Genomic DNA, 25,065 nt, shown 5'->3' on the forward strand with positions numbered 1-25,065 from the left:
ATGTTTCAGGTATTTTCTAAATTTTAGATTTTCTTAGCCAATTGAAACATAGCTGTAACAGCAGTGAGCTGACATGTGGATCTAAGAGAACATCAGCTGGGTTTTGAGAATTTAAGGGTGAGTTCCTGATCTGATGAACCATCAGAACTCTAAGGCTGACTAGTGCTCCAGCCTGAATAAAACACACACACATACACTCTCTCACACAAACACACACACACTCAGTCACTAACACTGAAGGTGATTTCCATTACAGAGGGAGTGTATGTGTGTAAGTTGCTGACCGTGTTCTCCTTCTCGCAGTAAGATGGGAAGCTGTTGGACAGAGAGGTGCAGTACTGCAGCAGCACTTTACTGATGGTCTGGTGGAGAAACGTGCAGTTATTCACACATTCATGATGGCTGTCATTACCAGGTATCATGTGTGTGACCTGCTGGAGTACCTCGGCGAAGCGGCGGTGGTACTGGGCCACGATGCTGTGGTCGGGACAGTCAAGCTTCTTAATGATATCAAAGCTCTGGTTGAGCTGCGTGAAGACGTCCACCACCGAGCAGGAGAACAGAGCATGCTCAGACATCGGCTGGAACTGGAGGTCAAATGTCAGAGAGAATGCGACACCTGAACCGTCTAGAACGAACTCCTCCAAGTATGCGTGTGTGTGTGTGTGTGTGTGTGTGTGTACCCCATCTCTCTTGTCCCTCTCCAGAGCACCGTGCATGAACTCCATGGACACATCCTCATTCTCACCCAACCACTGCAGCACAAACGGTACAAACCAGCTGCACACACAGACACACAACATGATTAGAGGGGTGTTTGTGTGTGTGTGAGTGAGTGTGTGTGTGTGCGTCTGTGTGTGTACTCACTTTGGGTACTCGGGCACCGTGTTCGAGACAGAGGGCAGATCTCTGACGTACTCGTTGTAGAGCCACTTCACTTTGAAATGAAGGTTCATGTAGTCAGAACTCTTACACAGCCTGTGTTTCTCGTGTTCTACACACACACACACACACACACACACACACACACACACACACACACACACACACACACACACACACACACACACACACACACACACACACACACACACACACACACACACACACACACACACACACACACACACACCTTTTAACCAGGGTAAAAGTCACTCTGTTGGAAATGTTGCTGCTCTCCACATCACCTGACGTCCTCAGTACACACAGTGAATCTTTTACACCACTGAACACATCACACACACATTACAGTGCATGTGCTCCGGTGTGCCATCAGATCAACACGCACAAGCTGAAATTAGCTTTTGAGATAACCTAGAGATTCACCACAAGAGATGACAGTAGCATTTGCTACACGCCCACAAGAGACAGGTTTGTCGAGTGCTGTTATTTTCTTTATTTCAGCGAGCGAGAATATTTTCAGTGTTTTTCTCCTAAGGCCGTAACATAACATAAGGTTGTACCAAACATGTACACAAACAAGACACAGGACAAGATAACTCTGTTTAAACCTTTTTTCCCTGAAAAACAAACACACACACACACACATTACACATCACCAGAGAGCACTGAGCAGGTGTGTGTTCTGTTTCAGCAGAAAACTGTAAAACTCTTTCCTCTGGATTTAACATTTCAGCAGCTGCTACATCTCTGAACATTTGAGCGGCTGTGTCCCAAATCCAGATCTAAAATGATAAAGTGCTGCTTTAAGGAACCCTTAAAGATAAAAGAAAAGAATAGAAAAGTGTGTTGAAAGAAGTGCAGAATCTCCCATGCTGAGGTCTATCACGCTGCTTACCGGTGCTGAAATACAGCTTGCGGATGCGGAATACGGCGGGGGCTGATAAAGAAAAAACAAAGAGCAGACACAGATGAAAAGAAAGACGAAGACGTGATCAGAGAGAAGGGGATGTGAAGGAAACTGGTCCTATGAACTACTGGTCCTACTAAACACTAACTCTATACACTACCTAGTGCACTCTATAAGGGTTCAACTGAAATCGACTCCATAAAGTCAGGGGTCAGAGGTCACACTGGTACTAAACTACACACAGACTGTTAAACAGCCACTCCTAATGGACTAATGAAGAAATGGATGGAGGGATGAATAAAAAGATGTCCACAGAATCTACGAATGGAAAAAAATGAATGAGCAGAGAAATGAACAAGTCAATGCATCAAATGCTCTCTGACTTTGTCAAATAATTAACAGATATATTAATAAACAGCTGAAGAAATTAAGGAAGGAAGGAAGAAAGAAAGAAAGAAAGAAAGAAAGAAAGAAAGAAAGAAAGAAAGAAAGAAAGAAAGAAAGAAAGCTGAGTGAATAAACTGATGGCTGACTGAATGATTGGACGGATAGATGGATAGAGGTTTATTGGATGGATAGATGGATAGAGGTTTATTGGATGGATAGATGGATGGATGGATGGTGTGTGTGTATATGGTACACACATTGACACACTTCCAAGTTAGAGTTATTGTTTACGTTATTATTTATGTTTCGATCACACTCTACAGTGACCTCATGACCTTGTGACCTCATGACCTTTACCGTAGTTCCAGTGTTTGAGGCTGATGTGATCGTGGACTGAAGGAGAGACAGGAAGAAGGACAAAGACATGATGTACACTTTATACACACGCACACATGTACACACACACACATATTCACTGTTAGTACCTTCTAGTGCATACTTCATATCCTGAGCAAAAAGCGTCCACATGACATCAGCACTCAGTCTCCCTACATTCAGCTCCTGTGGAAACCTACACACACACACACACACACACACACACACAGTTATAGTGTTCTGTACAGTATAAAGTATAGAGTATAGTGTGTGTGTGTGTGTGTGTGATACTAACTGGTTTATAACAGGTGTGTATGAGTTCCTGTCCTCCTCAATGATGGACACTATGAGTGTGATAATTTTGGGCCAGAAGTCCAGGTTCAGGATGCTTGGCCCTGCCTCCTCCTCATTTAGATCCTCCTTTTTCTCCTCTTCCCCATCCCCCTCTTTCTTTCGTTTCTGCTGAAGAAGACCCCCACACACACACACACACACACACACACACACACACACACATGATGGGAAGTGATTACATAGGCATGTTCCAAACCACACACCTGTGTGTGTGTGTACTCACAAGCTGTGTGTGTGTGTGTGTGTGTACTCACAGGCTGTGTGTGTGTCTGGAACTGTGTGCTGTAAAGCTCAGTACAGTTGTTGAAGATGTACTCATATGTGGAGTTGAGACATGCCTTCACACAATCCCTCACCACATGAGCAGCCCGTGGGGGCGCCTGAAGCTCCTGTACCTGTACACACACACGCACACACACACACACAAACACACACAAACACAGCTAAGTCATTTCACAAATATGGCATGATTTTATTCAATAAATAAAAATTATACTGTCAAACTGCTGTCAAAAGAGTGTGTTTGTATGTGCATGTGTGTGTTACCTTCATTCTGAAGAAGGTGATGCTGGTCAGAAGGTCTACAGTGGACTTGAGGTCTAATAGGCGAGATTTGCTGCTGGCTGGGAAATTATTCTACAGTTCACACACACACACACACACACACACACACACACACACACACACACACACACAAACACTTGTCATGAACAATTAGTAGATAAACAAAACAATTAATTCATAAAGTATACATGTGTGTGTTTGTGAGTGTGAGACTGACCCTGTAGCTAGACAAGTCTATGCGAAGGGAGTTGTGTAACTGATCCAGGAGCCTGATGAAGCGTTCTCGCTGTAATACACGCAGCAAACACATCAACAGGGTTATACTAAACTAGGTTTGGTGTTGTTTTGACACACACTATTTGCACTATCCTGTGAGAGTGAGGAGATGTGTGTGTGTGTGTGTGTGTGTGGGGGGGGGTGTTTATGAGTGGTAATGAGTGACTCTACAGTATGTGTAGGAGGATATTAAAGGTTCAGGGGCGTTCCACAGATATTCAGATCCCACAATGAACTGCTTTAAGTTTCCCCAAAATGATCACTTCAGTTTGTGTTCATTACACTATGAGGTTTCAGAAAACATTCTGCACTCAGACACTGAACACTGAGAAGATACAGAGATGATACAGATCTGTCATGGCTACCGTCAGTGGAACACAGGGTGTTGGGTGTAGGGTGCAGGGTCAAGTGTCTAAGGTGTATGGTATAGGGTGTGGGGTGTAGTGTGTATGGTATAGGGTGTGGGGTGTACTGTATAGGGTGTGGGGTGTAGTGTGTATGGTATAGGGTGTGGGGTGTAGTGTGTATGGTATAGGGTGTGGGGTGTACTGTATAGGGTTTGGGGTGTAGTGTGTATGGTATAGGGTGTGGGGTGTAGTGTGTATGGTATAGGGTGTGGGGTGTAATGTGTATGGTATAGGGTGTGGGGTGTAGTGTGTATGGTATAGGGTGTGGGGTGTACTGTATAGGGTGTGGGGTGTAGTGTGTATGGTATAGGGTGAGGGGTGTAGTGTGTATGGTATAGGGTGTGGGGTGTAGTGTGTATGGTATAGGGTGTGGGGTGTAGTGTGTATGGTATAGGGTGTGGGGTGTAGTGTGTATGGTATAGTGTGTGGGGTGTAGTGTGTATGGTATAGGGTGTGGGGTGTAGTGTGTATGGTATAGTGTGTGGGGTGTAGTGTGTATGGTATAGGGTGTGGGGTGTAGTGTGTATGGTATAGTGTGTGGGGTGTAGTGTGTATGGTATAGTGTGTGGGGTGTAGTGTGTAAGGTATAGGGTGTGGGATGTAGTGTGTATTGTATAGGGTGTGGGGTGTAGTGTGTATTGTTTAGTGTGTGGGGTGAAGTGTGTATGGTATAGGGTGTGGGGTGTAGTGTGTATGGTATAGTGTGTGGGGTGTAGTGTGTATTGTTTAGTGTGTGGGGTGAAGTGTGTAAGTCAGACCCCGAAGTTGGAGGCGGCAAAGCGGTCACTAGCGGAAACACTGGTGCTGGAGGTGGGATGAGCAAAGAAAGCGTTGATGTTTGCCAGCAGAGTGCTCATCACCGCAGGAACCCCTGTACACATGTACTTAGAGGAGAGACATGCAAAATGTCTGGAGAGAGAGAGAGAGAGAGAGAGAGAGAGGGGGAGAGAGAGAGAGAGGGAGAGAGAGAGAGAGAGAGAGAGAGAGAGAGAGAGAGAGAGAGAGAGAGAGAGAGAGAGATAAAGAGAACTCTTCATTTAATCCCTAAGAGATGTACAGAGCTCTCAATTCCTTCACTAAGATTTCACACACACGCACACACACGTACGTCATTGCCTGGTAGATAGACTCGATGCCGTAGCGGATGGCGAACTCGTCTACAATTTCCTGCTCCACTTCATCAAAATAAACCTTCCAAGCATCGTCACCTCGAGCATCAGGCAGCTTCACCACACCCTGTCCCTCAATGTCCATCAGGTAGTGGAAGATATTCTACACACACACACACACACACACACACATTAAATTCTCACACATGCTCCCTGATTACTGAAGCAGGAGATTAAAAGATGCCACAGATCTTCATGAGGATGTTATTGGAGGACAGTCAAACACTTAGACCTGAAGAGGAACTAAGAACTAAGATGATTTGAAGGAAACACACATTATAACTGACTGTATATAAATCAGTTAAAATCTGATCAGGATCCAAACAAGTGACGTGTTTTCTACATACAAATGTGACACAGAGCTGTAATTTTAGAAACATGCAACCTCTGTTTGTGTGTGTATAGGAGTGTGAGTGTATAAGAGTGTGAGTGTGTGTGTACCTCATGTAGGCAGGTGTACTGTAGGTGGTACGGTGCCACTTTCTCCTCTCCTTTAATCTCCACACTGATCTGTAACCTGATGGCTCCTGACACAGCCGACTTATCTGTGCGCTTCTCTGTACGTACACACACACACAGGTATGAGTGGGTGAGGAAGGTGATAAAGGTGTAAAAGCTCTATGAGACTCTGATAAAGGGATGAGGAGAGGCTAGTAGTGTGAGGATTTCAGCCTAAAAGCTGAGAGTCTGATTTTCTTATACTCATTTTTACTCAGACTCTAGAATTTCTTTCGTGTACAGTGTACAGCATTATCATGTTTCACACATTAGAATAGAATAGAAGCTTTTATTTTGTCATATAAATATTACAGCACGGTGAAATTCACTCACACACACACACACACACACACACACACGGGTGAGACCCACCTAGGTTGTACCACACGTCCATCTCTCCGCTCAGTGTCCGGACCTCAATGATGCTCTGACCCAGAAAGTCATCTGACTCTCGCTTCAGCCTCTGCTTCACCCGAGACTTTATATCATCATCTTCATCCCAAACACGGACTTTTATACGGTCTGATGAGTTATGGCACTCACTGCATGGGAAAGCAGGGAGGGATGGAGAGAGAGAGAGAGAGAGCGAGAGAGAGCGAGAGAGAGAAAATCACTACCTTACACAGGTAAAATCAAGACGGAACAAGCGTGTCCTTGAGTCTGAACGATCTGAGTGGACGTGCCTTATAGTCAGAGACATCTCTAGCAGATGTTGCTAAGACCAGCAAAGGTTCAGAAAGTTTTCTGCTGGAAGCCCATATATGGACATGTGGGCATGTCCTTTTACTTTGTTTATAGCAAATAGAGCAGCGTTGGAGATTTGACACTAATCTAGAGTATGATGGAGTGTTGATGTGTCTGTAAGTGTATCGAGCTGCAGTTGTCTGGCTAACACTTCAGTGCTGCTGCTGCTAGTAAGTGTTAAGTAAGTTTTTCAAAGTGTTTTATAAATAATTTAATGTTAATATTAGTATTAAATGATCATGTAGTAGATCAGAGTGCAGAGTCTGATCAGACATAATCAGAGGTGTAAGATTAACACACGACTCACAAGTTGAACGTTTCCTCCCACACTGGGTTCAGGTTTCCGTAGATGGTCTTGGTTCTCTTCTTGGTTTTGCCCACCTGCACCGTAACGTAGGGGTCACTGGAGCCGGTGCGGTCTTTAGCCTGCAGACCTTGAGCACTCAGTACTGCTCACATGCATGCACACACACACACACACGACAAACACCACAGGTTAGATACACGTCCAGCACAACAGAACATGTAATAAACAGTCAAGAACAGAGATGTTGTGACTCCAGAGTTGCCCACTGTGGAGAACATCTGCGTGAGTCTCATTTTAATGCAGTTAAGTCTGAGAAAACAACCATCTGAAGAATCTGAAAGCAAAGCAGCATCACAATTTAAGATCCATTAGCAGACGACCATCCAATCAGAGTGATTACTCTGCCAGGTGTGTGTATGTGTAGCAGCAGAGACGTTACGTGACACACATATTAACACAATCATCAAGCTGATACACCGTCCACTTACTTTCAAAAGGGTGCCAATAATTCTGAAAGTAAGTATGAGAAAAATAAGACATGTCACCTTTGATGGAGATCTTAGCAGACCATTTGGAGGTTCCGTCCAACACGGCCTGTTTAACAGTCTTCATCTGCTGAGCGTGGTTCAGCTTGGTGACAATGAAGACGGTGCGAATGGCTTCAAAGATCTCAGGCTTGTTCCTCTCGCGTATCTTCATGCGGTCTTTCATGGCGGAGATGATGTGTTGGTTTCGGTCCTCTGCACCTGTTTTACTGCTCTTCTCCGCTGCCCCTGAACACACAGAGAGAGAGTTTTAGGTGTTTGTGTGTATTTTCCTGGTTCAGGTTTCTCTTGTTCTCCATGCCATGTTCTTTGTTCTATTATTACTGCTCAAAGTTGAGGCTCAAACTGTCTTTCTTCTGCATCATTAATTAGCACCTTCTGACCAATCAGAATCCAGAACCGATCGGGTGTGAATGGTGTTGGTGTAGTGTTGTGTCTCACTCTGTAGGCAGTCGGCATTGAGAAGCTCTTGGCACTTCTCGTGGCACTTGACCCCACACTCGGTGCACCTCATGCCCTGGCGTGCGAGACCCCACAGCAGCCCCTCACACTCGTAGCAGTAGGTGGGTGTGGTGGCTGTCCACACCTCGAAGTTGTGTGGCGTGGTGCAGGAGATGGGGTAGATCAGAGCCTGCAGCGATTTCTTGTACACGTGACTCTTCTGCGAGGGAGGAACCGGGGGAAATCAGAGCGTGAGACCTCAGAGTAATTAACTAACCATTGTGTAGGTGGTGTGGAGGATGCTGTGATAAAAAAAACACTGAAACTGAAGCAAAGACGCCTTCCAATTATTCTCCTGAGATTAATTATGCTCCTGAGCCCAAGCAACAGTGTGAGATGTGGCACCTCACAGAGCTACTTTCACTTCCTTATACAGTAGTTGGGACCTAAATAAACACTGAGCTAATAGGAGAATCCTCACAGAAACACTTACAGCGTATGTTAGGGGATAAAGTAGACTTTACTTTTCAGTTGTGTGAGAAATGTCAGTAAGAAAACAGCGAAGCTGAAGTGTGTGTGATGTTTACTGGCTCTATCGGAAAGACAACCACCTTCACACCTACCTCTTCTCTACTGGCTCGCACTTCTTAGGTCAAAGTTCACCTACAGTGCAATAACTGCTACCTCAAACGATGTTGTGTCTTTTTCACATCAGTGAATTTGCTGTCCTGTCAGTTTTTTTTATTTTCACAAGGCTGTAAAGTCACCAAACCTCACCATAGGAACAGAGGTGAAAATCATAAATACTACACTGTGACCTTGGCAGATGGAATGAATCTGATCTGCATCCATACTCCAGCTTTGTTTGTCTGAATGTTTGACTTCCTGTTTTTTGAACTATTCCTCAAATCGTGCTCTTGACTCTCGTTCTTGTGTTCTAATTCTAAAGAAAGAAACGTGAATATCGAGCGTGCATCAGTGAGTGAACTAAAGGACCTCTAATTCATCAGGTGAACCCAACGCTTCCATTTTTTATTTGAATCAAGCGGCTCATGAAACTCTGATTCAGTCTACGTGTTTACACACTGATTTATTCCCTTATACTGTTAAATCTTTAACAGTGTAGTGCAGAAAATCACAAAAACCATAGAGTGTGCGTGTTGAAGCTTAGGAGTAGTGTGTGTGTGTTGAAGATTAAAGGTAGTGTGTGTGAGTGTGTGTTCATGCGTGTGTGTGTGAGTGTGTGTGTGTGTGTGTGTGTGAGTGTGTGTGTGTGTGTGTAAGTGTGTGTGTGTGTGTGTGCGCATTACCAGCTCCTCGTCCTTGAGTGAGGGTCGAGAGGCCAGTGAATACGAAATGGCGGCTTTTCTGGACTGCACCAGTGACTGAGACAGAGGTGTCATATAAATAAAGAGAAGTGAGAGATAAAGAACAAAAGCAGGTCGTCTGATTAGAAGAGTGTAATGACTCAATTCATTCGCTCCTCAGCAGAAGAGAACAATACACAGATTTAAACACAACATGAACATCTTAATGCTGACATGATGCTGAATATCATTGGGGTTCAGCAGCCTGTATTTATCCCGTCAGCCTAAAAGCAGCAATTAATATTTTTCTAAAGATCTTCACTCTGTGTTAGAGAATAAACCGCTGCTCTTTTTCTACATATTCACAAACACATCAGTCAGGTTTTCTTTCTTTCTTTCTTGCTTTCTTTCTAGCTTTCTTTCTTCTTTTTAATTTGTAAGCAGCAGTAGCATGTCTCCAGGAGCCTGAGGCATTTTGTTCTGTTTGAGGGGAAAAAAAATCCACTTTTGAAGCATTCAGGCTAAAGGCGTGTGCGTGTGTGTTTGTGTGTGTAAAGCAGCTGAGTCACAGATGATGGCCGTGTGCTTCGGTGTGGGTGCTGCGGTGTGTTTGCGTGGTTCAGCACAAAGCCAATACACGCTTTACGTCTCAGTCATGCACAGCGAGGTCCACACGTGTGGGTGAGAGAGGAATTCTCCTCGTCATGCTGCTGTTACATTTGCTCGATCTTTTCTGTCTGCTGTGTTTTATTGCTCCAATCCACACACACAACACAGCCGCAGGGAAGTGATGGAGGAGGCCGGGGCCGGTTCAGTGTGAGTGATAAAGGTGGCTGCAGCAGGAATCCAAGTACCATCATGCCTCTCTGAGATCATCTACTTTGTTATCTGCTGCTCAACCTTGACCCTGTGTGACTTGTGCACTTGTGGGTGTGGCCTGTTTAGCATAAGAAGGAGCTGAACCAATCAGCAGCCTAGGTATCAGGAATGAACAGTAACGAAAATTAACAGACCACACTGCTGCATTACACATCTGGCCAGCTGCAGAACGGCTCTTACTGATGGATGGCATGAGGTTTAAATGTGCTAATGTGAAATAAAAAAATTCAATCTTACCATAGCCTGGACATCATCAGTACCAGACGAGAAGGAGGACCAGAGAAGAAGAAGAAGAAGAAGAAGAAGAAGAAAGATCAGTTAAAAAGTTTTATTGCGCTATTATCATCAGAGAATAACTTCTTCAGTTCCACATGCACTATACCTCACACTCGGCGATGTTCCAGGTTTCATTACACTTTATTGAAGTGTCATAAAAAATTGAACAATTTCAAAACACACAGATTTTAAAGTTCTTACCACTTCGCTAACCAATGGGATCGGTTTCCTCCTGCGCAGATCAGGCATGCTGTCAATCCCAAAGATCGCTCCTCCTCCTCCACTGCGCGCACACACACAGACACACACACACACACAGCTCATAACTTTTAATTATAAAATGATTCAGTTCAGGTTTCAACTCAAACTTTTCGGGAAATTTTAGCGCTGTCATAATCTATTAAATAACTAATTTATACTCTCTCTGTGTGATGAAAATCCCAGAGTGACAGTATTTATTTCATAAAGTTCATGTCACATTATTTATCTGCAAGTTTTAAGTAAGTGTTTATAGTTACAATGTTACAATGGAGAGAGAGCAAGAGAGCGAGAGTGTATGAGAGAGAGAGAGAGAGAGAGAGAGAGAGAGAGAGAGAGATAATACCCAGTACTGGTCCATGGTTGTGGGTTTGATCTTCCATCATTACTCTGTGTCTGTTTGGAAAATAAAGCATGATGTTACATCAACCTATCAGGACAACACACACACACACACATACACACACACACAAAGAAGGACAGTAGGAAAGACAGGAATTAAGTGGCCTTGTTGTTTGCTTGATTGAGTTTGGAGTGTAAATCAAATCAGAACTGATTTTTACACCCTGAGGAGCAGGAGCTCAAAACCCCAAACCTTTTGACATCACACTCGTAACATAACACTGGAGACAAATAACACAACACATGACTCCGCAAAAACAGCGATGACCAGCAAGTCCTCATGCTAGTATGTGTTTAATTTGGTTTTGTCACATGAAGTGTTTGACTCATAAAGTCCACATGGTGTCTCTCACCACTCTGGGTTCTCAAACAGGAAACAGAACCTTATTGCTTTAGAGTGCTATAAAAACGCGTGACACCGAATACATGCTGGATTTCTATTGGCTCTCGAAAACAACATCTGCAGTACAAACAATCACTTAGTTTCTTTTCAAACAACTTAAAACATCACCTGATCTTCATCCTGACTCCCATCTGCAATCAAACACAGACACACAAACAACAAAAACTACAGTTAGGCAGAATCAATTCAGAGAGAGAGAGCGAGAGAGAGAGAATTTGAGGTTTTTGCTATTGATTCTTCAATTCTTGAGTTGATAAAAGTTTCATGAAGATGTATAATTCATTTTGTATTACAGCCCTCATTAATTTCTTTCTCCATGTCTTTTTGTTCAGCTCTGTTCTCAGAGAGGGTAATTAATTTGCCCTGAGTGCAGATATTAGTGGGTGATATAATCAGAAGAGTAAATTAACTCAAAAAGAGGTAACATTTCACAAAAATATTTGGCTATTTGTTTATAAAAACAGTAGAGCGAAATGTGAGACTTTTGTGTACGTATGTGTGATGTTTTCCCCACATGTAGCTCAATACCTCACACCTACATTAACTTTCATAACCTGCTATAGTAAATGAAATCAAAATTACTGACCAATTAAAAAAAAAAAAAAATCGAAGTGTAGGACAAGAAATGAGTTCTCACATTGATCCTCAACATTCTCCACATCAACACTGCAGGATATTACAGAGAAGGAAGGTGAAATTAGCAAGGATTGAACATAGTTAAAAAGGTTAAAAGTACCTGGGTTGAAATCACCTTCAGACATTGAGAACATGGTCACCATGCCGAGGCGTCTTCTGCTCTCTCTCTTCTCTCTAAGGATCTGCTGGAAGGTTCTCAGGCACTTCAGTCTACGAACATCTCTCATGCTCAATTCTACATGTTGGTTTCCTTCCTGTGCTCCATCCTCTGTCTGTGCTCCTGTGGGGTCCTCTGAGGTTTTCTCAGCAGACACAGAGACTGAGCGTGATTCGGTGGTCAGGCGGTCTGGGTGGCAGACCGTAGTAGCATTAAATGTTGTATGGCTAGTGAGCTGCAGTTTTGAGAAAAGCATTGTATCCATAGTTTCTGTAGTATCCATAGCCTGCATGCTGCCCTCAACAGATTCTGTTATGGTGTCACAAGGATTTGAAGAGGATGAGATGGACTCATTTGGCTCTACACGGTCAGGATCTGATGTGCAGTCTTGAGATGGGGCTGAGCGGTTTGCATTTAAACTGTCTGCTTGTAGGGTCTCAACACAAAGACAGTCTACCTCCTCACTGGGTGATTCACTGTCCAGAAAGTCTTGCGCTGCTTGAGGCTCACTTGAGCTTTCAGCTTTTTCCACTGTGGCTGCATCATCTGCCTCCAGCTTCTTTAATGCCATCTTCAGTGCAGATCTGAAATCCAGCACTGCCCTTCCAAATTTTTTAACATTAAACCCTACATTGTTGCTTTCATGGTGTGTTTCCATCTCCTGTTCAAGAACGTATTCATGAGAGCTTGTTGCATAGCCTGGCTTCACTAGACAGGCTGTGTTCCCTGTAGGCTCCGAATTCACAGCACGGTATGTGCTGGTCTCAGACGAGGAACCTGTAACATTTGCTTTACAATCGGCAACAGTAAACCTATGACTTAGTGTTGAAGCTAGTGTCATTTTGGAATAATCACAAACACCTACAAAATCACTGTAGTCCACAGCTGAGCCCTCAGGATGTCCATCCACCTTGTATGGATTTGGTTTACTTCTATGACCATGACACTCATCCCTACTACTTGTGCTAGCAGGAGAATTGTAGTGCAGACTGGAAGAGACTGCAGTACACTCTGAAGTCGATTCCTCCAGTTCAGTAGAAGCACCTTCATCTCTAAAAAGGTCCCAGGTATCCCGATCTCCAGTGCCTTCTTCAAAACTGCCTTTTCTGAAACACGGATAATCTCCACTCCACCTCGTCTCCCTGCTCCCACTGTGTTCCAGGCCTGTTTGATTCCAGTTCTGTGCCTCATCTCTTCTGTGCACTTGTCCAGATGAAGGTCTCTCCTGGTCAGATTCAGACTTCGAACTCTGACCTGAGGAAAGGGAGCTAGTACTGAAACAGTCCTGACCATCTTGATGTTCGAGGTAGTCAAGACTTTGCTTAATTCTTACTGTGTTTGAGGATATATCCAAGCTTTGTTCAGACTCACCATGTCCAAAGAGATTATGGCCAGTGTCACTAGTTGTGGTAAATTTAGATGCAGCTCCACAGGGGTCTTTTTTTAGCCTCAGGGGACATGTTTGTTTGCGTTGTTTATTGAACACTTCATACCCTGCTTGCATACCAGAACTCGTAGGTTCTAGAGCATGGAGTTTGTCACAGGTCTCTCTAAAAGGGCTGTCTGATTGACCATGTTCATGCTTGGACCCTGCACCAGGCCATGTCTCCACACCAGACCTGGTACCTGAGCGAATTCCTTCAATCTCCATTAAAACTGCATCGACACAGCTGGACACCTCTTCAACAGATCCACGGACAGAAGACAGATACTCCCGTAGGTCTGAGATTTCTTCCTGGATTTTATTGATGCCCTTCAGTTCCTTCAGTATATGCTCAATAATGGCACTCGATTCCTCCTCTGCATCAACATCCTCATCTTCCTCCACAATCTTGTCCTGCATCACCATGTTAAACCGGCAAAGCAGATCTTTCTGACATGCTGAAGTCCCACCAGCAAGCCCTCTGCCAAATGCAAACGATGGTCCGTTGACATCCTGAGTTGCATGTAACTCTGTTGGATTAATGTGTTGCAAGGTGCAAGGGATTCGTATGCCTCCCTCTTGGTTCAGCTCGACCTCTCCAACGCAGCACGCTCCTGCAACTTCATCGTGTTCTTTTCCATTTGAGACTGGCGGTAGGTTGCAGACCTCGACAGAAGCAATCCCCTCCCTGCAGCAGCTCTGTTCCTTTTGCATGTCCTTGGCTTCTTCTAGATCTTCCTCTTCAATTCCAGCATAGTAAAGGTGTGAAGCTGGAACAGAGTGATCAGCAGAGCCCTGAAGGAGACGGTGGATCTTCCCACGTAGCATGATGGCCACCCTTGGGTTCGGCTGCCTCCTCTTCTGCGCTACCGGCTTGTTCTTGTGTCGGCCATACTGTGGGGCCCCCGTCCCTCCCTGGCCATCGAATCGATTGCGAGAGAACATATTTTGAACTGTATGGACACGGGGCACCTGAAAGGTCCTGGCTATTCCAAAGAATAATTCACATTAATTATAATTCCAACAATGTAGTAATTTCTTTGTGGGGTTAGTCCATGTCTGAGGGAGACAAAAAAAAGAATACTTCTTAGAATATAGAGTGTTACAGCTTCACAGTAAGTCACGGTGTCTGATCAGATGATTCTCTCAGTGCTTTTACCTCAAAGACTCAAGAACAAAATGCTTTTCCATCTGTTACATCTACAAACTACCAGCCTAGGAGTGCTCGATTGATCGTCTCTTTATTATCTTATGAAAGATGAATTCATTTCATGCACATTATCCCAATTCTTCCATTAACACTGCAAGTGTTTAGCATTCACCCTGCACACTTCATGCCTTCCAGACCTGAGCACTGTATTTCAATGCTGTTTGACAGTTTGCACACTAATGGGAAGCTTATGCCACATCATTGACCAGTCAATGGATCTGACATATGTTTACTGCCAAGATACAAAATGCCAAATCGATGGGAAACAGTCAGAAGACTAAGCATTATTTTTCAACTTTTCTGTTGTTATGGCAACTCTATTTGTGTACGCACCATGCACTCTCACAAACACACAATAGTGCCTTCGTTTCGACTACACATTTCATTTGATTCTACAAACTGATAGGCCTTAGATCTTTCTGTCTGTTTATTTTAAAGTGATGATATTATTAAGTCATAATTATGTCTATAATAATGTCCTCCAATGTCACTCTATAGTGTTTCAAATTCTGTTAACAGTCAAAACAGACACAACAGATATTGTGGTTATATCAGACTGGCAAACAGTGGGAGTAATACTGCTCCCCATGTCAAACCCCTGTACAACTGAATCACGCCCCTTGTGTGTGAAGGTGATTAAGTCAGTAGTTACGTCACAGTTCTGAACACCGCTGTGTGAATTTCACTATCAAATCCTCGGTACAACTCAACTGAATATGTCTGTTAGAGAAACTATAAAAACATTACAAGACTTTAATTACAAGGACGTGTGTGTGTGTGTGTGTGTGTGTGTGTGTGTGTGTGTGTGTGTGTGTGTGTGTGTGTGTGTGTGTGTGTGTGTGTGTGTGTGTGAATGAGGATGCAGTAGTAAAGCATGTTTTAGAACAGTACATAAAGCCTGATAAATCATCCGGCACAGTGAAAAGAACACAAATAGAACATAATGACCCTCAATCAATATTTTCTGCATACCTGTAAGGAGAAATGCACAACATTCTGCGCACACACACACACGGCTGTCTGTCACAGCAGATGCCACATCTCCCTTTAGACATGTTGCAATCACTGAATCATTCTCCTACTCACACACATCATTCATTCGGGAGAAAAGTTCTCATCCAGGAGGCTGCAGACGTTTAAGCACACAGAGTCTAACACACATGCCGAGTCTAACACACTCACCGAGTCTCACACACACCCAGTCTAACACACACACAGGCTGACATCTCTAATAGAAGCCAGTTGATTCAGTTTCTTACAAAAAGGAGACATGGACAGGGTTTCATAGAACACACACACACACACAAAACACGGAGAGATAAACAAAAGTCTTTATGAACTGTTACATTAGAATATTCCTCTAGACTCCATGGCAACATTAGACAGAAAACAGCACACATCATGGAACAGAAGAGAGACACCCAGCATCACACTGAGGTCTTCAGAGATTCATCAAGTCTGTTGTTTATTTACTGTCTTTTACTTTAATGTGTAATTGATAAACACTGTGTCCTGCTGCTATAGTGCAGTTATCAATGACAGGTGTGATGAAGCAGAGATACTGTGACCACACTGAATGCCGCCTTGTTCTTGTTTTTACACCACAGCAGATATTTGTATCTATTTGTTTTGTTTATCGTTGCAGTTAAAGTTCCTGTTGTCACTTTCGTTATAGCAGCTATAAACAGTGGTTCCCTCATCAGCCAAACTTTATTCTATCACTTTTAAAATAAAAATCGCAACTTGTCATGTTACCGAGATACTAAAAACTCCTCTTTCCTGAAGATGTGGGACTATAAAAACTTCAATAATGATTTTTTGAGTCTGTGAGCTGTGCTGCGAGTTTGCGAGCTGTTATTATGGAAACCATAAGGTGCAAGAAGGTTTGACTTGTAAACAGATTGTAAACAGAAATTCATTCCCAGTTCATCTTACTGGGTGAAGTGTGGAGATGATGATTTGTTAAAAGATGCAATTTCACACGTGGGTTGATTTTTCATTGGTTTTTTGCAGGAAGTTTAATTCTTTAATCTCTCTAGACTTCACTTTTAGATGACAGGAGACGGCCAGTTTCTGAGAGTCAGCTTTATTTTATGGATTTTTATAAATTCCATCATGCACAGACTGCTCAAGCTTAAACACACCCTTGTCAAATCAAACATCTGAACCGAGTCATTTGGTAAAATCAGGAGCTGTAAAGGTGTCGCCATGCCAAAGATGAACGAGACGTGTTGTATATAAACCAAATAAAGGCATGGAGGCGAGGACGTTTCACTATACACTTTACTGGAGCATCATTTAAAAGAGTGCATGCTGCAGTCAGACTCACAGACATGGGGTCTGTCACCATGGAAACCTCATGCTACCTGTGAGCAGGTAGCTTTAATCAGTTCTATAGATATCTCTCCATAAACACACCAATTTACAGAGAGTGTCAGAGAGAGAGAGTCAGACAAATGGCATGAGAGAAAGAGAGAGAGAGAGAAAGAAAGAAAGAGAGAGAGAGAGAGAGAGAGAGAGAGTTTACAGTTGAAAAATAATGGTTTCTGACACTGTGTTAAGGTCACCGTTTTCCTGCATCTAAGCAACTTTCTTTTTGACTACGTCACTACAGAATCGGAGGCAGGAAAAAATCTTTAATTAGTGATCATGTGACTGTGGCGTGTCTCGTCCCCTCCCCTACACAGTCCGGGGGTTGAGTCACCACCGTCATTCTGTCAAAACACTTTTTCTCACTGATTCCCTTCACTACCAGAGCTGCAAGTAAACCATCTGCACCTTCCATGTGTCTAAATAAATCCTGATTCTCAGCATGGCAGACATGCACTGATCTATAACACCCCAGGCTGCACGTCATACCACGCATTGTTTTTAAATACATTCGCGTGGCAGCTTGTTGATAGAAAATAAACGCACTGACGAACCGATGCTGGCTCGTTAGTGTAATGTCTCAGGTTTTACAGGGAAAACAAACACACCTGAAAGTGAAAAGCTTTAAACACCGACGTGATATCTTTCACACTGTGGAGTTAACGTAATGACTTTTTACAAGCTAATCATATTCAAACATATAGAAGACAAAGCCCCGCCCACCTGGATACACTCTCTTAATCTGAAGTGCACTGGAAGAAAAACATCTGCAAGCCTTTATTAAATGTTCTGGATTAAAGGCAGTGAAATCTGTGTTGTGACATGATGTGAGAGCAGGAGGATCTGAGATGAAGTGACTGACAGGTCACATGACTCTACTCCAGCAGCTCTCTCTAGAACAGCGTCTTACTATGTAACATAACATAACATAACATAACTATGTCGGAGTTTCACGTGATGTAATGCAGCAGTGGCCGACGGCTCGCGTGAACCACTTCCTGTTGCTCTCTCTGCCTTTAACAGTAATCAATGAGTTCCCAAGCAGCTGCTCCGAGGAAATGTGACCTGTAGCTGCTTCATGAACAGGGACTGAAGACTTCACGGCTGATGGAGTGATGAAGACGGAAATGAATCAGTCTAAAGGTCAGACTGCAAAATCGGAATCAATAAGCCACAGTAACACGAGCAGGAGTCCAGGAAATAACGTTAAAAAGTGAGTTCTGATTACGACCCTGATCTCTGGACTCGAGTAACATTACCGTTAACTTCAGGAGCTGAAAAAATATTAGAAAGTAATATTTCAAATCTATCTGAAAGCACGACTCAACCTCTAGGGCTGTAAAGTTCAGTCAATCACAGTTTCCTCTGTGAAAGTAGAAACTCGGCTTCAAAACCAAAATAAACAATAACAAATCTTTTCTGAAAATGTACTATGTTAATTTTATCAGTTTTTACGGATCATACAGGCTGTAATCAGAAGTCTCTCTCTCTAACTCTCTCGCTCTGTCAGTCTCTCTCTTTCTCTCCCTGTCTTTCTAGTGTTCTTCAGAATCTTTCTAGATCAATTCGGTACTTCAGTACTTCAATTCAGAAGCACAGAGAGCTTTGTATGTTTTGTTGTGACTGAAGTTCTGATGAATACTGATGAATATTTTGATGAATAATGGTGACGGTGTCTTTCACTGACTCGACACTTTACACAGAGGAACCTGTCTCACTCTGGTCTCTGTGTCAGGACACTGATCAGTAACGTGATGCTGATGAACATCAGACTGAGAAATCACAGATCAGTGAGAAGAAGACTGCAGAGAGGTGATGAAACAGAAGGAGGAGGATCGTGAAAGTGTGATGGGGTCCACTGCTCGCTCGTGCTACACACACACACACACACACACACACACACAGAGCAGATGCTGGTATGTAAACGCTGAGCAGAATGATCACTACACACACTATGGGATTTTCTCGTACGTCTGAACTACAGTCAGTCAGATAATTTCCTCAGTGTACAGAGACACGGTTCTCCTTAAAGTTCCTGCAGAACTGGAGAGAACCTCCACAGTGTACCGCCCAGGTTTTATAGTGATCTCAGTTTAACATCAAACTGCACTAGCACAATTATATATGTAAGTATAAATATAGAAACACAAAGCTGCATGCTGAGCTACCGAGCTAGCTAATGCCATGTATCGTAGTTGTCATGGAAACAATGTTTTCCAACATGTGCTTGAATAGCTAATAAAACTGCGCCGCACTAATTTATTTTTTAGAGTTTATTCATGTTTAGAGTGTTTTAATAAGGTAAAATGTAGAAATGTTTCTCAGACCTGGGGAGATTTTTGCTGAACAACAGATTATTCTTTGATAAACACACCAGGGACAGAAAGACAGACAGATAGGTGGACAGATGGACAAACAGACAAGCAGGCAGGTAGGCAGGCAGTCAAACAGACAAGCGCATAGGAAGACAGGCAGACAGGTGTGAGGATGTGATAGTAAGTATATAATAATATTTGATCTGCAGCCTCCTTCGTCCTTCACCAATGTCATCTTTTTTCTAGTCCGATTGAGTCTGATCAAACGTCAGCGTTTTGAAGTCACGTGATGAGTCGTTTGTTTAGAACTAGCACTGTGTAGAAACTCGTAGTGTGTGAAGTGATTGTATATCCCACCTGCACAGTGACGGATTCACCAGCACCAGACAATCAGATTCCACCGCCACCAAACAATCAGAAAGAGAAGGTGACAAACAGGAAGAACTACATCCACATGTTTCTCAGTCCAACAGTCACTACTTCAGTCAGGTGTTGATCACTTCACTGTCTTCTTATTTACTTTATAACTAAATTAATAAAACAGCTTCCAAATGAATATTTAGTTAATTTGTCATGTATTGAGTGTTTCAGTTGAGATCAAAATAATTTGACTAGGTATCAGCTGATACTCCAGGGTTCAGGAGTAAGTCAAGGTGCTTCTGTTCTGTGCCTCTGATCTGACTCCACTACCCACTCAGCACTGACACACCTCTGACTCTGTACCCAGGGACACAGCAGTGTGGAGTCACTGCAGGAGACACCACTGGAGGTGCACGTGGAAGCTCAGACGTTGTTTCTCCACGCTATGTTAAATTTATGGTAATTGGTGCAAGTGTAATTTGTTTACTCGACATGTTAAACTAAACACTTAACGCTCTCATATCCACAGAGCTTCTGCTGCCATTCTGAACCACATCTGCTATAAAAACTATGAGTCTGATGAGAACAACACACACACACACACACAGCAGAGATGCAAGAGAAGGAGAGGAAGAAGAAGAAGAGGAGGAAGAAGAAGAAGGAGCAATGAGAACTTACCTCACACCGTCAACTTTCTCAGTCCCTGAACTCTGAGCGGAGATATGGAGCGACGCTGAGCTCAGACATGTTCCACTCTGAGAATTCAACAGGTTTACAGCAGCGATCACAGCTTACACACACTGAACGCACACACACACTGCATACAAGCCACCTCGTCTCTCTCTCTCTCTCTCTCTCTCTCTCTCTCTCTCTCTAATTGTCAGTCTCTCTCTCTCTCTCTCTGTCAGTCTCTCTCTGTGTCTCGTGCTCACTCAAGCTTGTTGCTCAGTCTCTTCTGACTAAGTGCTCTCTCTCTCTCTCTTTCTCTCTTTCTATCTCACTTTCTCGCTCTCCATGCTGTCTGCTGTCTTATTCTCTGTCGTTTTCTTTCTTCTCTTCCTTCTCCTTTATAATTACTGAACACTGGCACCATTGCTAGTCCACACACCACCTCCGTGCTCTCTCTCTCTCTCTCTCTCCCTCTCTCCCTCTCTCTCATACACAGTTATGACAAGCGTATGAGATGAGCAGGCTCTGATCCTTCTTTCCACTGTGATGAACAGATGAATTAAACAGTGAGGACAAGAAATGGATCAGAGCCTGTGATCGAAACAAAAATCATTAAATATCCAGAATATTCCACTGTGTTTATACATTATATTATAAAGCTAAATTATTACTGCTGAAGTAGAACATTTGAATGCTTGTGTTGTGTTTATTTACACATTCTTTAAAAAATGTCTGGATTTCTTTTTTCAGCCATTTTCCTGTAGTTATGAAGTGGGAGGAGCTACAAGGCAGAATAATTCTATCCAGAAATCAGAGTCAGTAAAATGTGTATAATCATACAAAAGCACCACAGAAAGCTAGCACGTGGGTTTACGTTACCTAGGAAACGTCACTGTCTATCGGTATGACATCTGACACGCCGACGCAATTGTAAAGTGAAGGAGAGATAGATTTACGTTTACGCTCCTTTTCATTGAGACTTAGAGGCTGCTTCATGTTCCAGTCTGATGTAGCAGTAAAAGTTAACACGTGTACACTGGATATATAAATCAGATCAGATCTGAAAGACCAGAGACACCAAGAGAAATTTAAGAGCAAGTGGAGGAATGAGATGCCGCTTCCATTCGTCTCTAAAAATAAATAAATAAATAAATAAATAAAGCTGTCATGTTCAGATCACCCACAAGCAGCTATATTTAACTGGTTTGATTAGATTTTTAAGGAAATTGTATCATTTATCCAACAGATATGAGACTCACTCCTACACAGAGCAGAACGCTCTACACACACACAGAAACACACACACACACACAGCTGAGCGTTTCACTGAAACCCATCTCCAATCCCCCTGCACTCACAATCCTGTGAGGAACCTGATCCACTAAACTTCAGCGTCACATCAGCAGGATTCTGCTTTCAGAACCAAACTAACTTTTGAGACAAAGATTCTGAACAGGACACAGAGCCTCCTGGGGCTTTTGTACACTTTTCTGGCATAAAGTTCAGCATCAGGAATGTAGATGACACAATTCGGTAGGGAATGTTGCAGAAAGATTAAATCTGGAACGTTTCTGAAATGTTTCAGAATTAGGAGAATTACAGGAACGCTTCAGAGTCGAGCCTTGTGTTTGTTGAACCTGAGGGTGATGGTGATCTGTTCCTGTCTCTGTGACCTGTTCCTGACCTGTTACTGTTTACTGTGAAGTGTGAATCTGAGCTTCTGTCATTACAGCGTGGTTCCTTACTAAAGCTTCTACAAGTCTCTGAGGATGAGCTCTGTGTGAGAAGTGAGCTGATGTGTAGATTCCTCCCAGGATGAGGATGAGGCTTTGTTTTTGTTTCTCTCTGCTCGATTAGTCGTAGTCTCTCTTACATTTCCATTCAAACAGCCTTCCAGCATGTCAGAGTGTCAAGAGAAATCTTCAGCTGCAGCAGAGGGACAGAGGACGAACTTTAATCCCTGATACTGCAGCTCCCAAACCACTCCAATCTCCCTGCCCTCCTTCACACTGATTGGCTGTTCGAGATGCCTGAATGACTGGATGATCAGAAATGAAACATCTGTGCGTGTAACCACGACGTGCTGTAGCTGAAACATCATCATCCTCATCTCAGTGAGCTTTATTTTTTCTCATATCACGCCTTGAGGTTTATAGCCCCACCTCCATGATTGATAGACAGCTGAGAGTTTTAAACATCATGAAATCGCCGATCTGATCCGAGGCTGTAATTATTGTAGTTATTATTTAAACAAGGTTTAACTACAGACTTCACAGCTAAAGGACTCATTTATTATAAACCCGTAATTAAGTGTTGTATTAAATAAAGCACACTGCTTCTCTACTGTGGTTTTTAATTAATGGTTATGTTGATCCATTCAGAGAAACTTCATCATTCAGAATTTTCTTCTTTCACTGTAATCAAACACAGTGAATGTTGTTAAAAACTGTGTTTGATTTTCCTTCGGCCATAAAAAGAGGCACAGAGACAGCGGGAAATTACCCATCTCACACTCTGACTGTGTGTGTGTGTGTGTGTCTGCTCTCCTGTAGTGAAGTCTATTTTAAACAGAACACATCAGTAATACAGTGGAGCAGAGGGAGGGATGATGAATGTGCAGCTTTGTTTTCTCGTGTTTTAACATTAATCCGTTAAAGATTGGGAAATGTGGGAGAAAGCAGCAGGATGCAGAGCTGGAGAGACGGAGGAGGAGAAGGTGGAGGAGAGCATTTCCATGGTGACCTTCAGCCAATGTCATCCTCCTTTGAGCCTTCAAAGTTAGTACACGACTAGAATACACAATCTCTCTCTCTCTCACACACACACGCACACACACACACACACACACACACACACACACTATCCTAATGTCCTCCAGCTCTGTGGCTTATCCTCAGCAGAGCAGCATCCTTGCAGCTCAGACAGATTCTCAAAGCCTAAAAACAAATAAACGTCTGAGCAGCTCAAGCTTACACCAGAAGTAGACTGAACTCTAAAACACAAGAGGACTAAAAGTTTCCAGTAAAATGTCAGATACAGAGCCACCGTCTTCTCTCACATCTCAGAACAGTACAGTAACAAACTCATTAGCATGATCACACACTTCTCCATTAACAGCATGTTCCTTACTGCAGGATCTCCTAGAGTTTAAACTCTTCATGCTGATGTTTAACTGTTTATCTGCAGGAGAGAAGCCTAGACCCAGCGAGCTGAACTCTCACTGGTTACTTCATCATCAGTAAAGATGCTAGATTTCATCCTAAACTTTAATATCTTTCCTTCAGGGGTTTATTCAGAACTCTGTGATTTCCACAGACAGATGAAGATACAGAGCATTAAAAATATTAAAAGCTCAGTTTATATAAACATATTCGTTTTTATAACTCTACTTTCTCACACTGAAAGTATGTGTGGTAATCTGAGCAGTAAAAGATCAGACGGTTACTGGAGAAGACGTGTAGAGCGACTTCAGTGGCAGCATCTGTATGGCTGCATGGACATGGCAGCATGAACAAGCTTCTAGATCAATGTCTATGTGGAGTAAACAGGTTTAAATTAGAAAAGAAATATCCTACTGTCCATATGCACGTCAGAGTGAGTGACGCATCACACACACACATACCCACCCACACACACACACACACGATGAACAGGAGCTGAGTGTGAGCAGGTCTGTTTCACTTTTTACTCGCTCTTGTCTTCAAACTTACAAACTCCTGATCTAATTTATCACTTATTCCACTGTAGAGAGATTCACCCAGCTCAGGGTCACACAGGACACACACCCCATCACCCTGCTCAGGGTCACACTGGACACACCTCATCATTCTGCTCAGGGTCACACTGGACACACCTCATCATTCTGCTCAGGGACACACTGGACACACCTCATCATTCTGCTCAGGGTCACACTGGACACACCTCATCATTCTGCTCAGGGACACACTGGACACACCTCATCATTCTGCTCAGGGTCACACTGGACACACCTCATCATTCTGCTCAGGGACACACTGGACACACCTCATCATTCTGCTCAGGGACACACTGGACACACCTCATCATTCTGCTCAGGGTCACACTGGACACACCTCATCATTCTGCTCAGGGTCACACTGGACACACCTCATCATTCTGCTCAGGGTCACACTGGACACACCTCATCATTCTGCTCAGGGTCACACTGGACACACCTCATCATTCTGCTCAGGGTCACACTGGACACACCTCATCATTCTGCTCAGGGTCACACTGGACACACCCCATCACCCTGCTCAGGGTCACACTGGACACACCTCATCACCCTGCTCAGGGTCACACTGGACACACCCCATCACCCTGTCCAAGGTCACACTGGACACACCCCATCACCCTGTCCAAGGTCACACTGGACACACCTCATCACCCTGCTCAGGGTCACACTGGACACACACTGTCAACCTGCTCAGGGTCACACTGGACACACCTCATCACCCTGCTCAGGGTCACACTGGACACACCTCATCATTCTGCTCAGGGTCACA

The 25,065-nt window shown here is 43.4% G+C and overlaps 2 protein-coding genes across 3 annotated transcripts in view; both read right to left on the minus strand.

The window, feature by feature from the left end:
• LOC132854905 (protein unc-13 homolog B) overlaps positions 1 to 9,515 on the minus strand; it is a 16,251-nt gene extending 6,736 nt beyond the window's left edge. Inside the window, exons 1-17 of one of the 2 annotated variants that reach the window (XM_060883566.1) lie at positions 9,188 to 9,515; positions 7,878 to 8,097; positions 7,437 to 7,664; positions 6,892 to 7,033; positions 6,213 to 6,382; positions 5,784 to 5,899; positions 5,282 to 5,445; positions 4,932 to 5,082; positions 3,708 to 3,776; positions 3,473 to 3,562; positions 3,181 to 3,321; positions 2,868 to 3,034; positions 2,683 to 2,768; positions 868 to 994; positions 684 to 780; positions 444 to 587; positions 285 to 362 (exon numbers count right to left, since the gene is read on the minus strand). In XM_060883566.1, coding sequence (XP_060739549.1) covers positions 285 to 362; positions 444 to 587; positions 684 to 780; positions 868 to 994; positions 2,683 to 2,768; positions 2,868 to 3,034; positions 3,181 to 3,321; positions 3,473 to 3,562; positions 3,708 to 3,776; positions 4,932 to 5,082; positions 5,282 to 5,445; positions 5,784 to 5,899; positions 6,213 to 6,382; positions 6,892 to 7,033; positions 7,437 to 7,664; positions 7,878 to 8,097; positions 9,188 to 9,280 — 2,283 coding nt within the window. In that variant the 5' untranslated portion in view covers positions 9,281 to 9,515. The remainder of the gene's footprint in view (positions 1 to 284; positions 363 to 443; positions 588 to 683; positions 781 to 867; positions 995 to 2,682; positions 2,769 to 2,867; positions 3,035 to 3,180; positions 3,322 to 3,472; positions 3,563 to 3,707; positions 3,777 to 4,931; positions 5,083 to 5,281; positions 5,446 to 5,783; positions 5,900 to 6,212; positions 6,383 to 6,891; positions 7,034 to 7,436; positions 7,665 to 7,877; positions 8,098 to 9,187) is intronic. The other variant, XM_060883567.1, reaches the window with a different exon arrangement.
• LOC132855029 (protein unc-13 homolog B-like) overlaps positions 9,346 to 25,065 on the minus strand; it is a 61,110-nt gene continuing 45,390 nt past the window's right edge. Inside the window, exons 11-13 of the mRNA XM_060883740.1 lie at positions 10,944 to 10,993; positions 10,541 to 10,622; positions 9,346 to 9,360 (exon numbers count right to left, since the gene is read on the minus strand). Of these exons, the coding sequence (XP_060739723.1) occupies positions 9,346 to 9,360; positions 10,541 to 10,622; positions 10,944 to 10,993 (147 nt within the window). The remainder of the gene's footprint in view (positions 9,361 to 10,540; positions 10,623 to 10,943; positions 10,994 to 25,065) is intronic.

The sequence above is a fragment of the Tachysurus vachellii genome, chromosome 12, assembly GCF_030014155.1.
Source record: "Tachysurus vachellii isolate PV-2020 chromosome 12, HZAU_Pvac_v1, whole genome shotgun sequence".
NCBI classification, from domain to species: domain Eukaryota; kingdom Metazoa; phylum Chordata; class Actinopteri; order Siluriformes; family Bagridae; genus Tachysurus; species Tachysurus vachellii.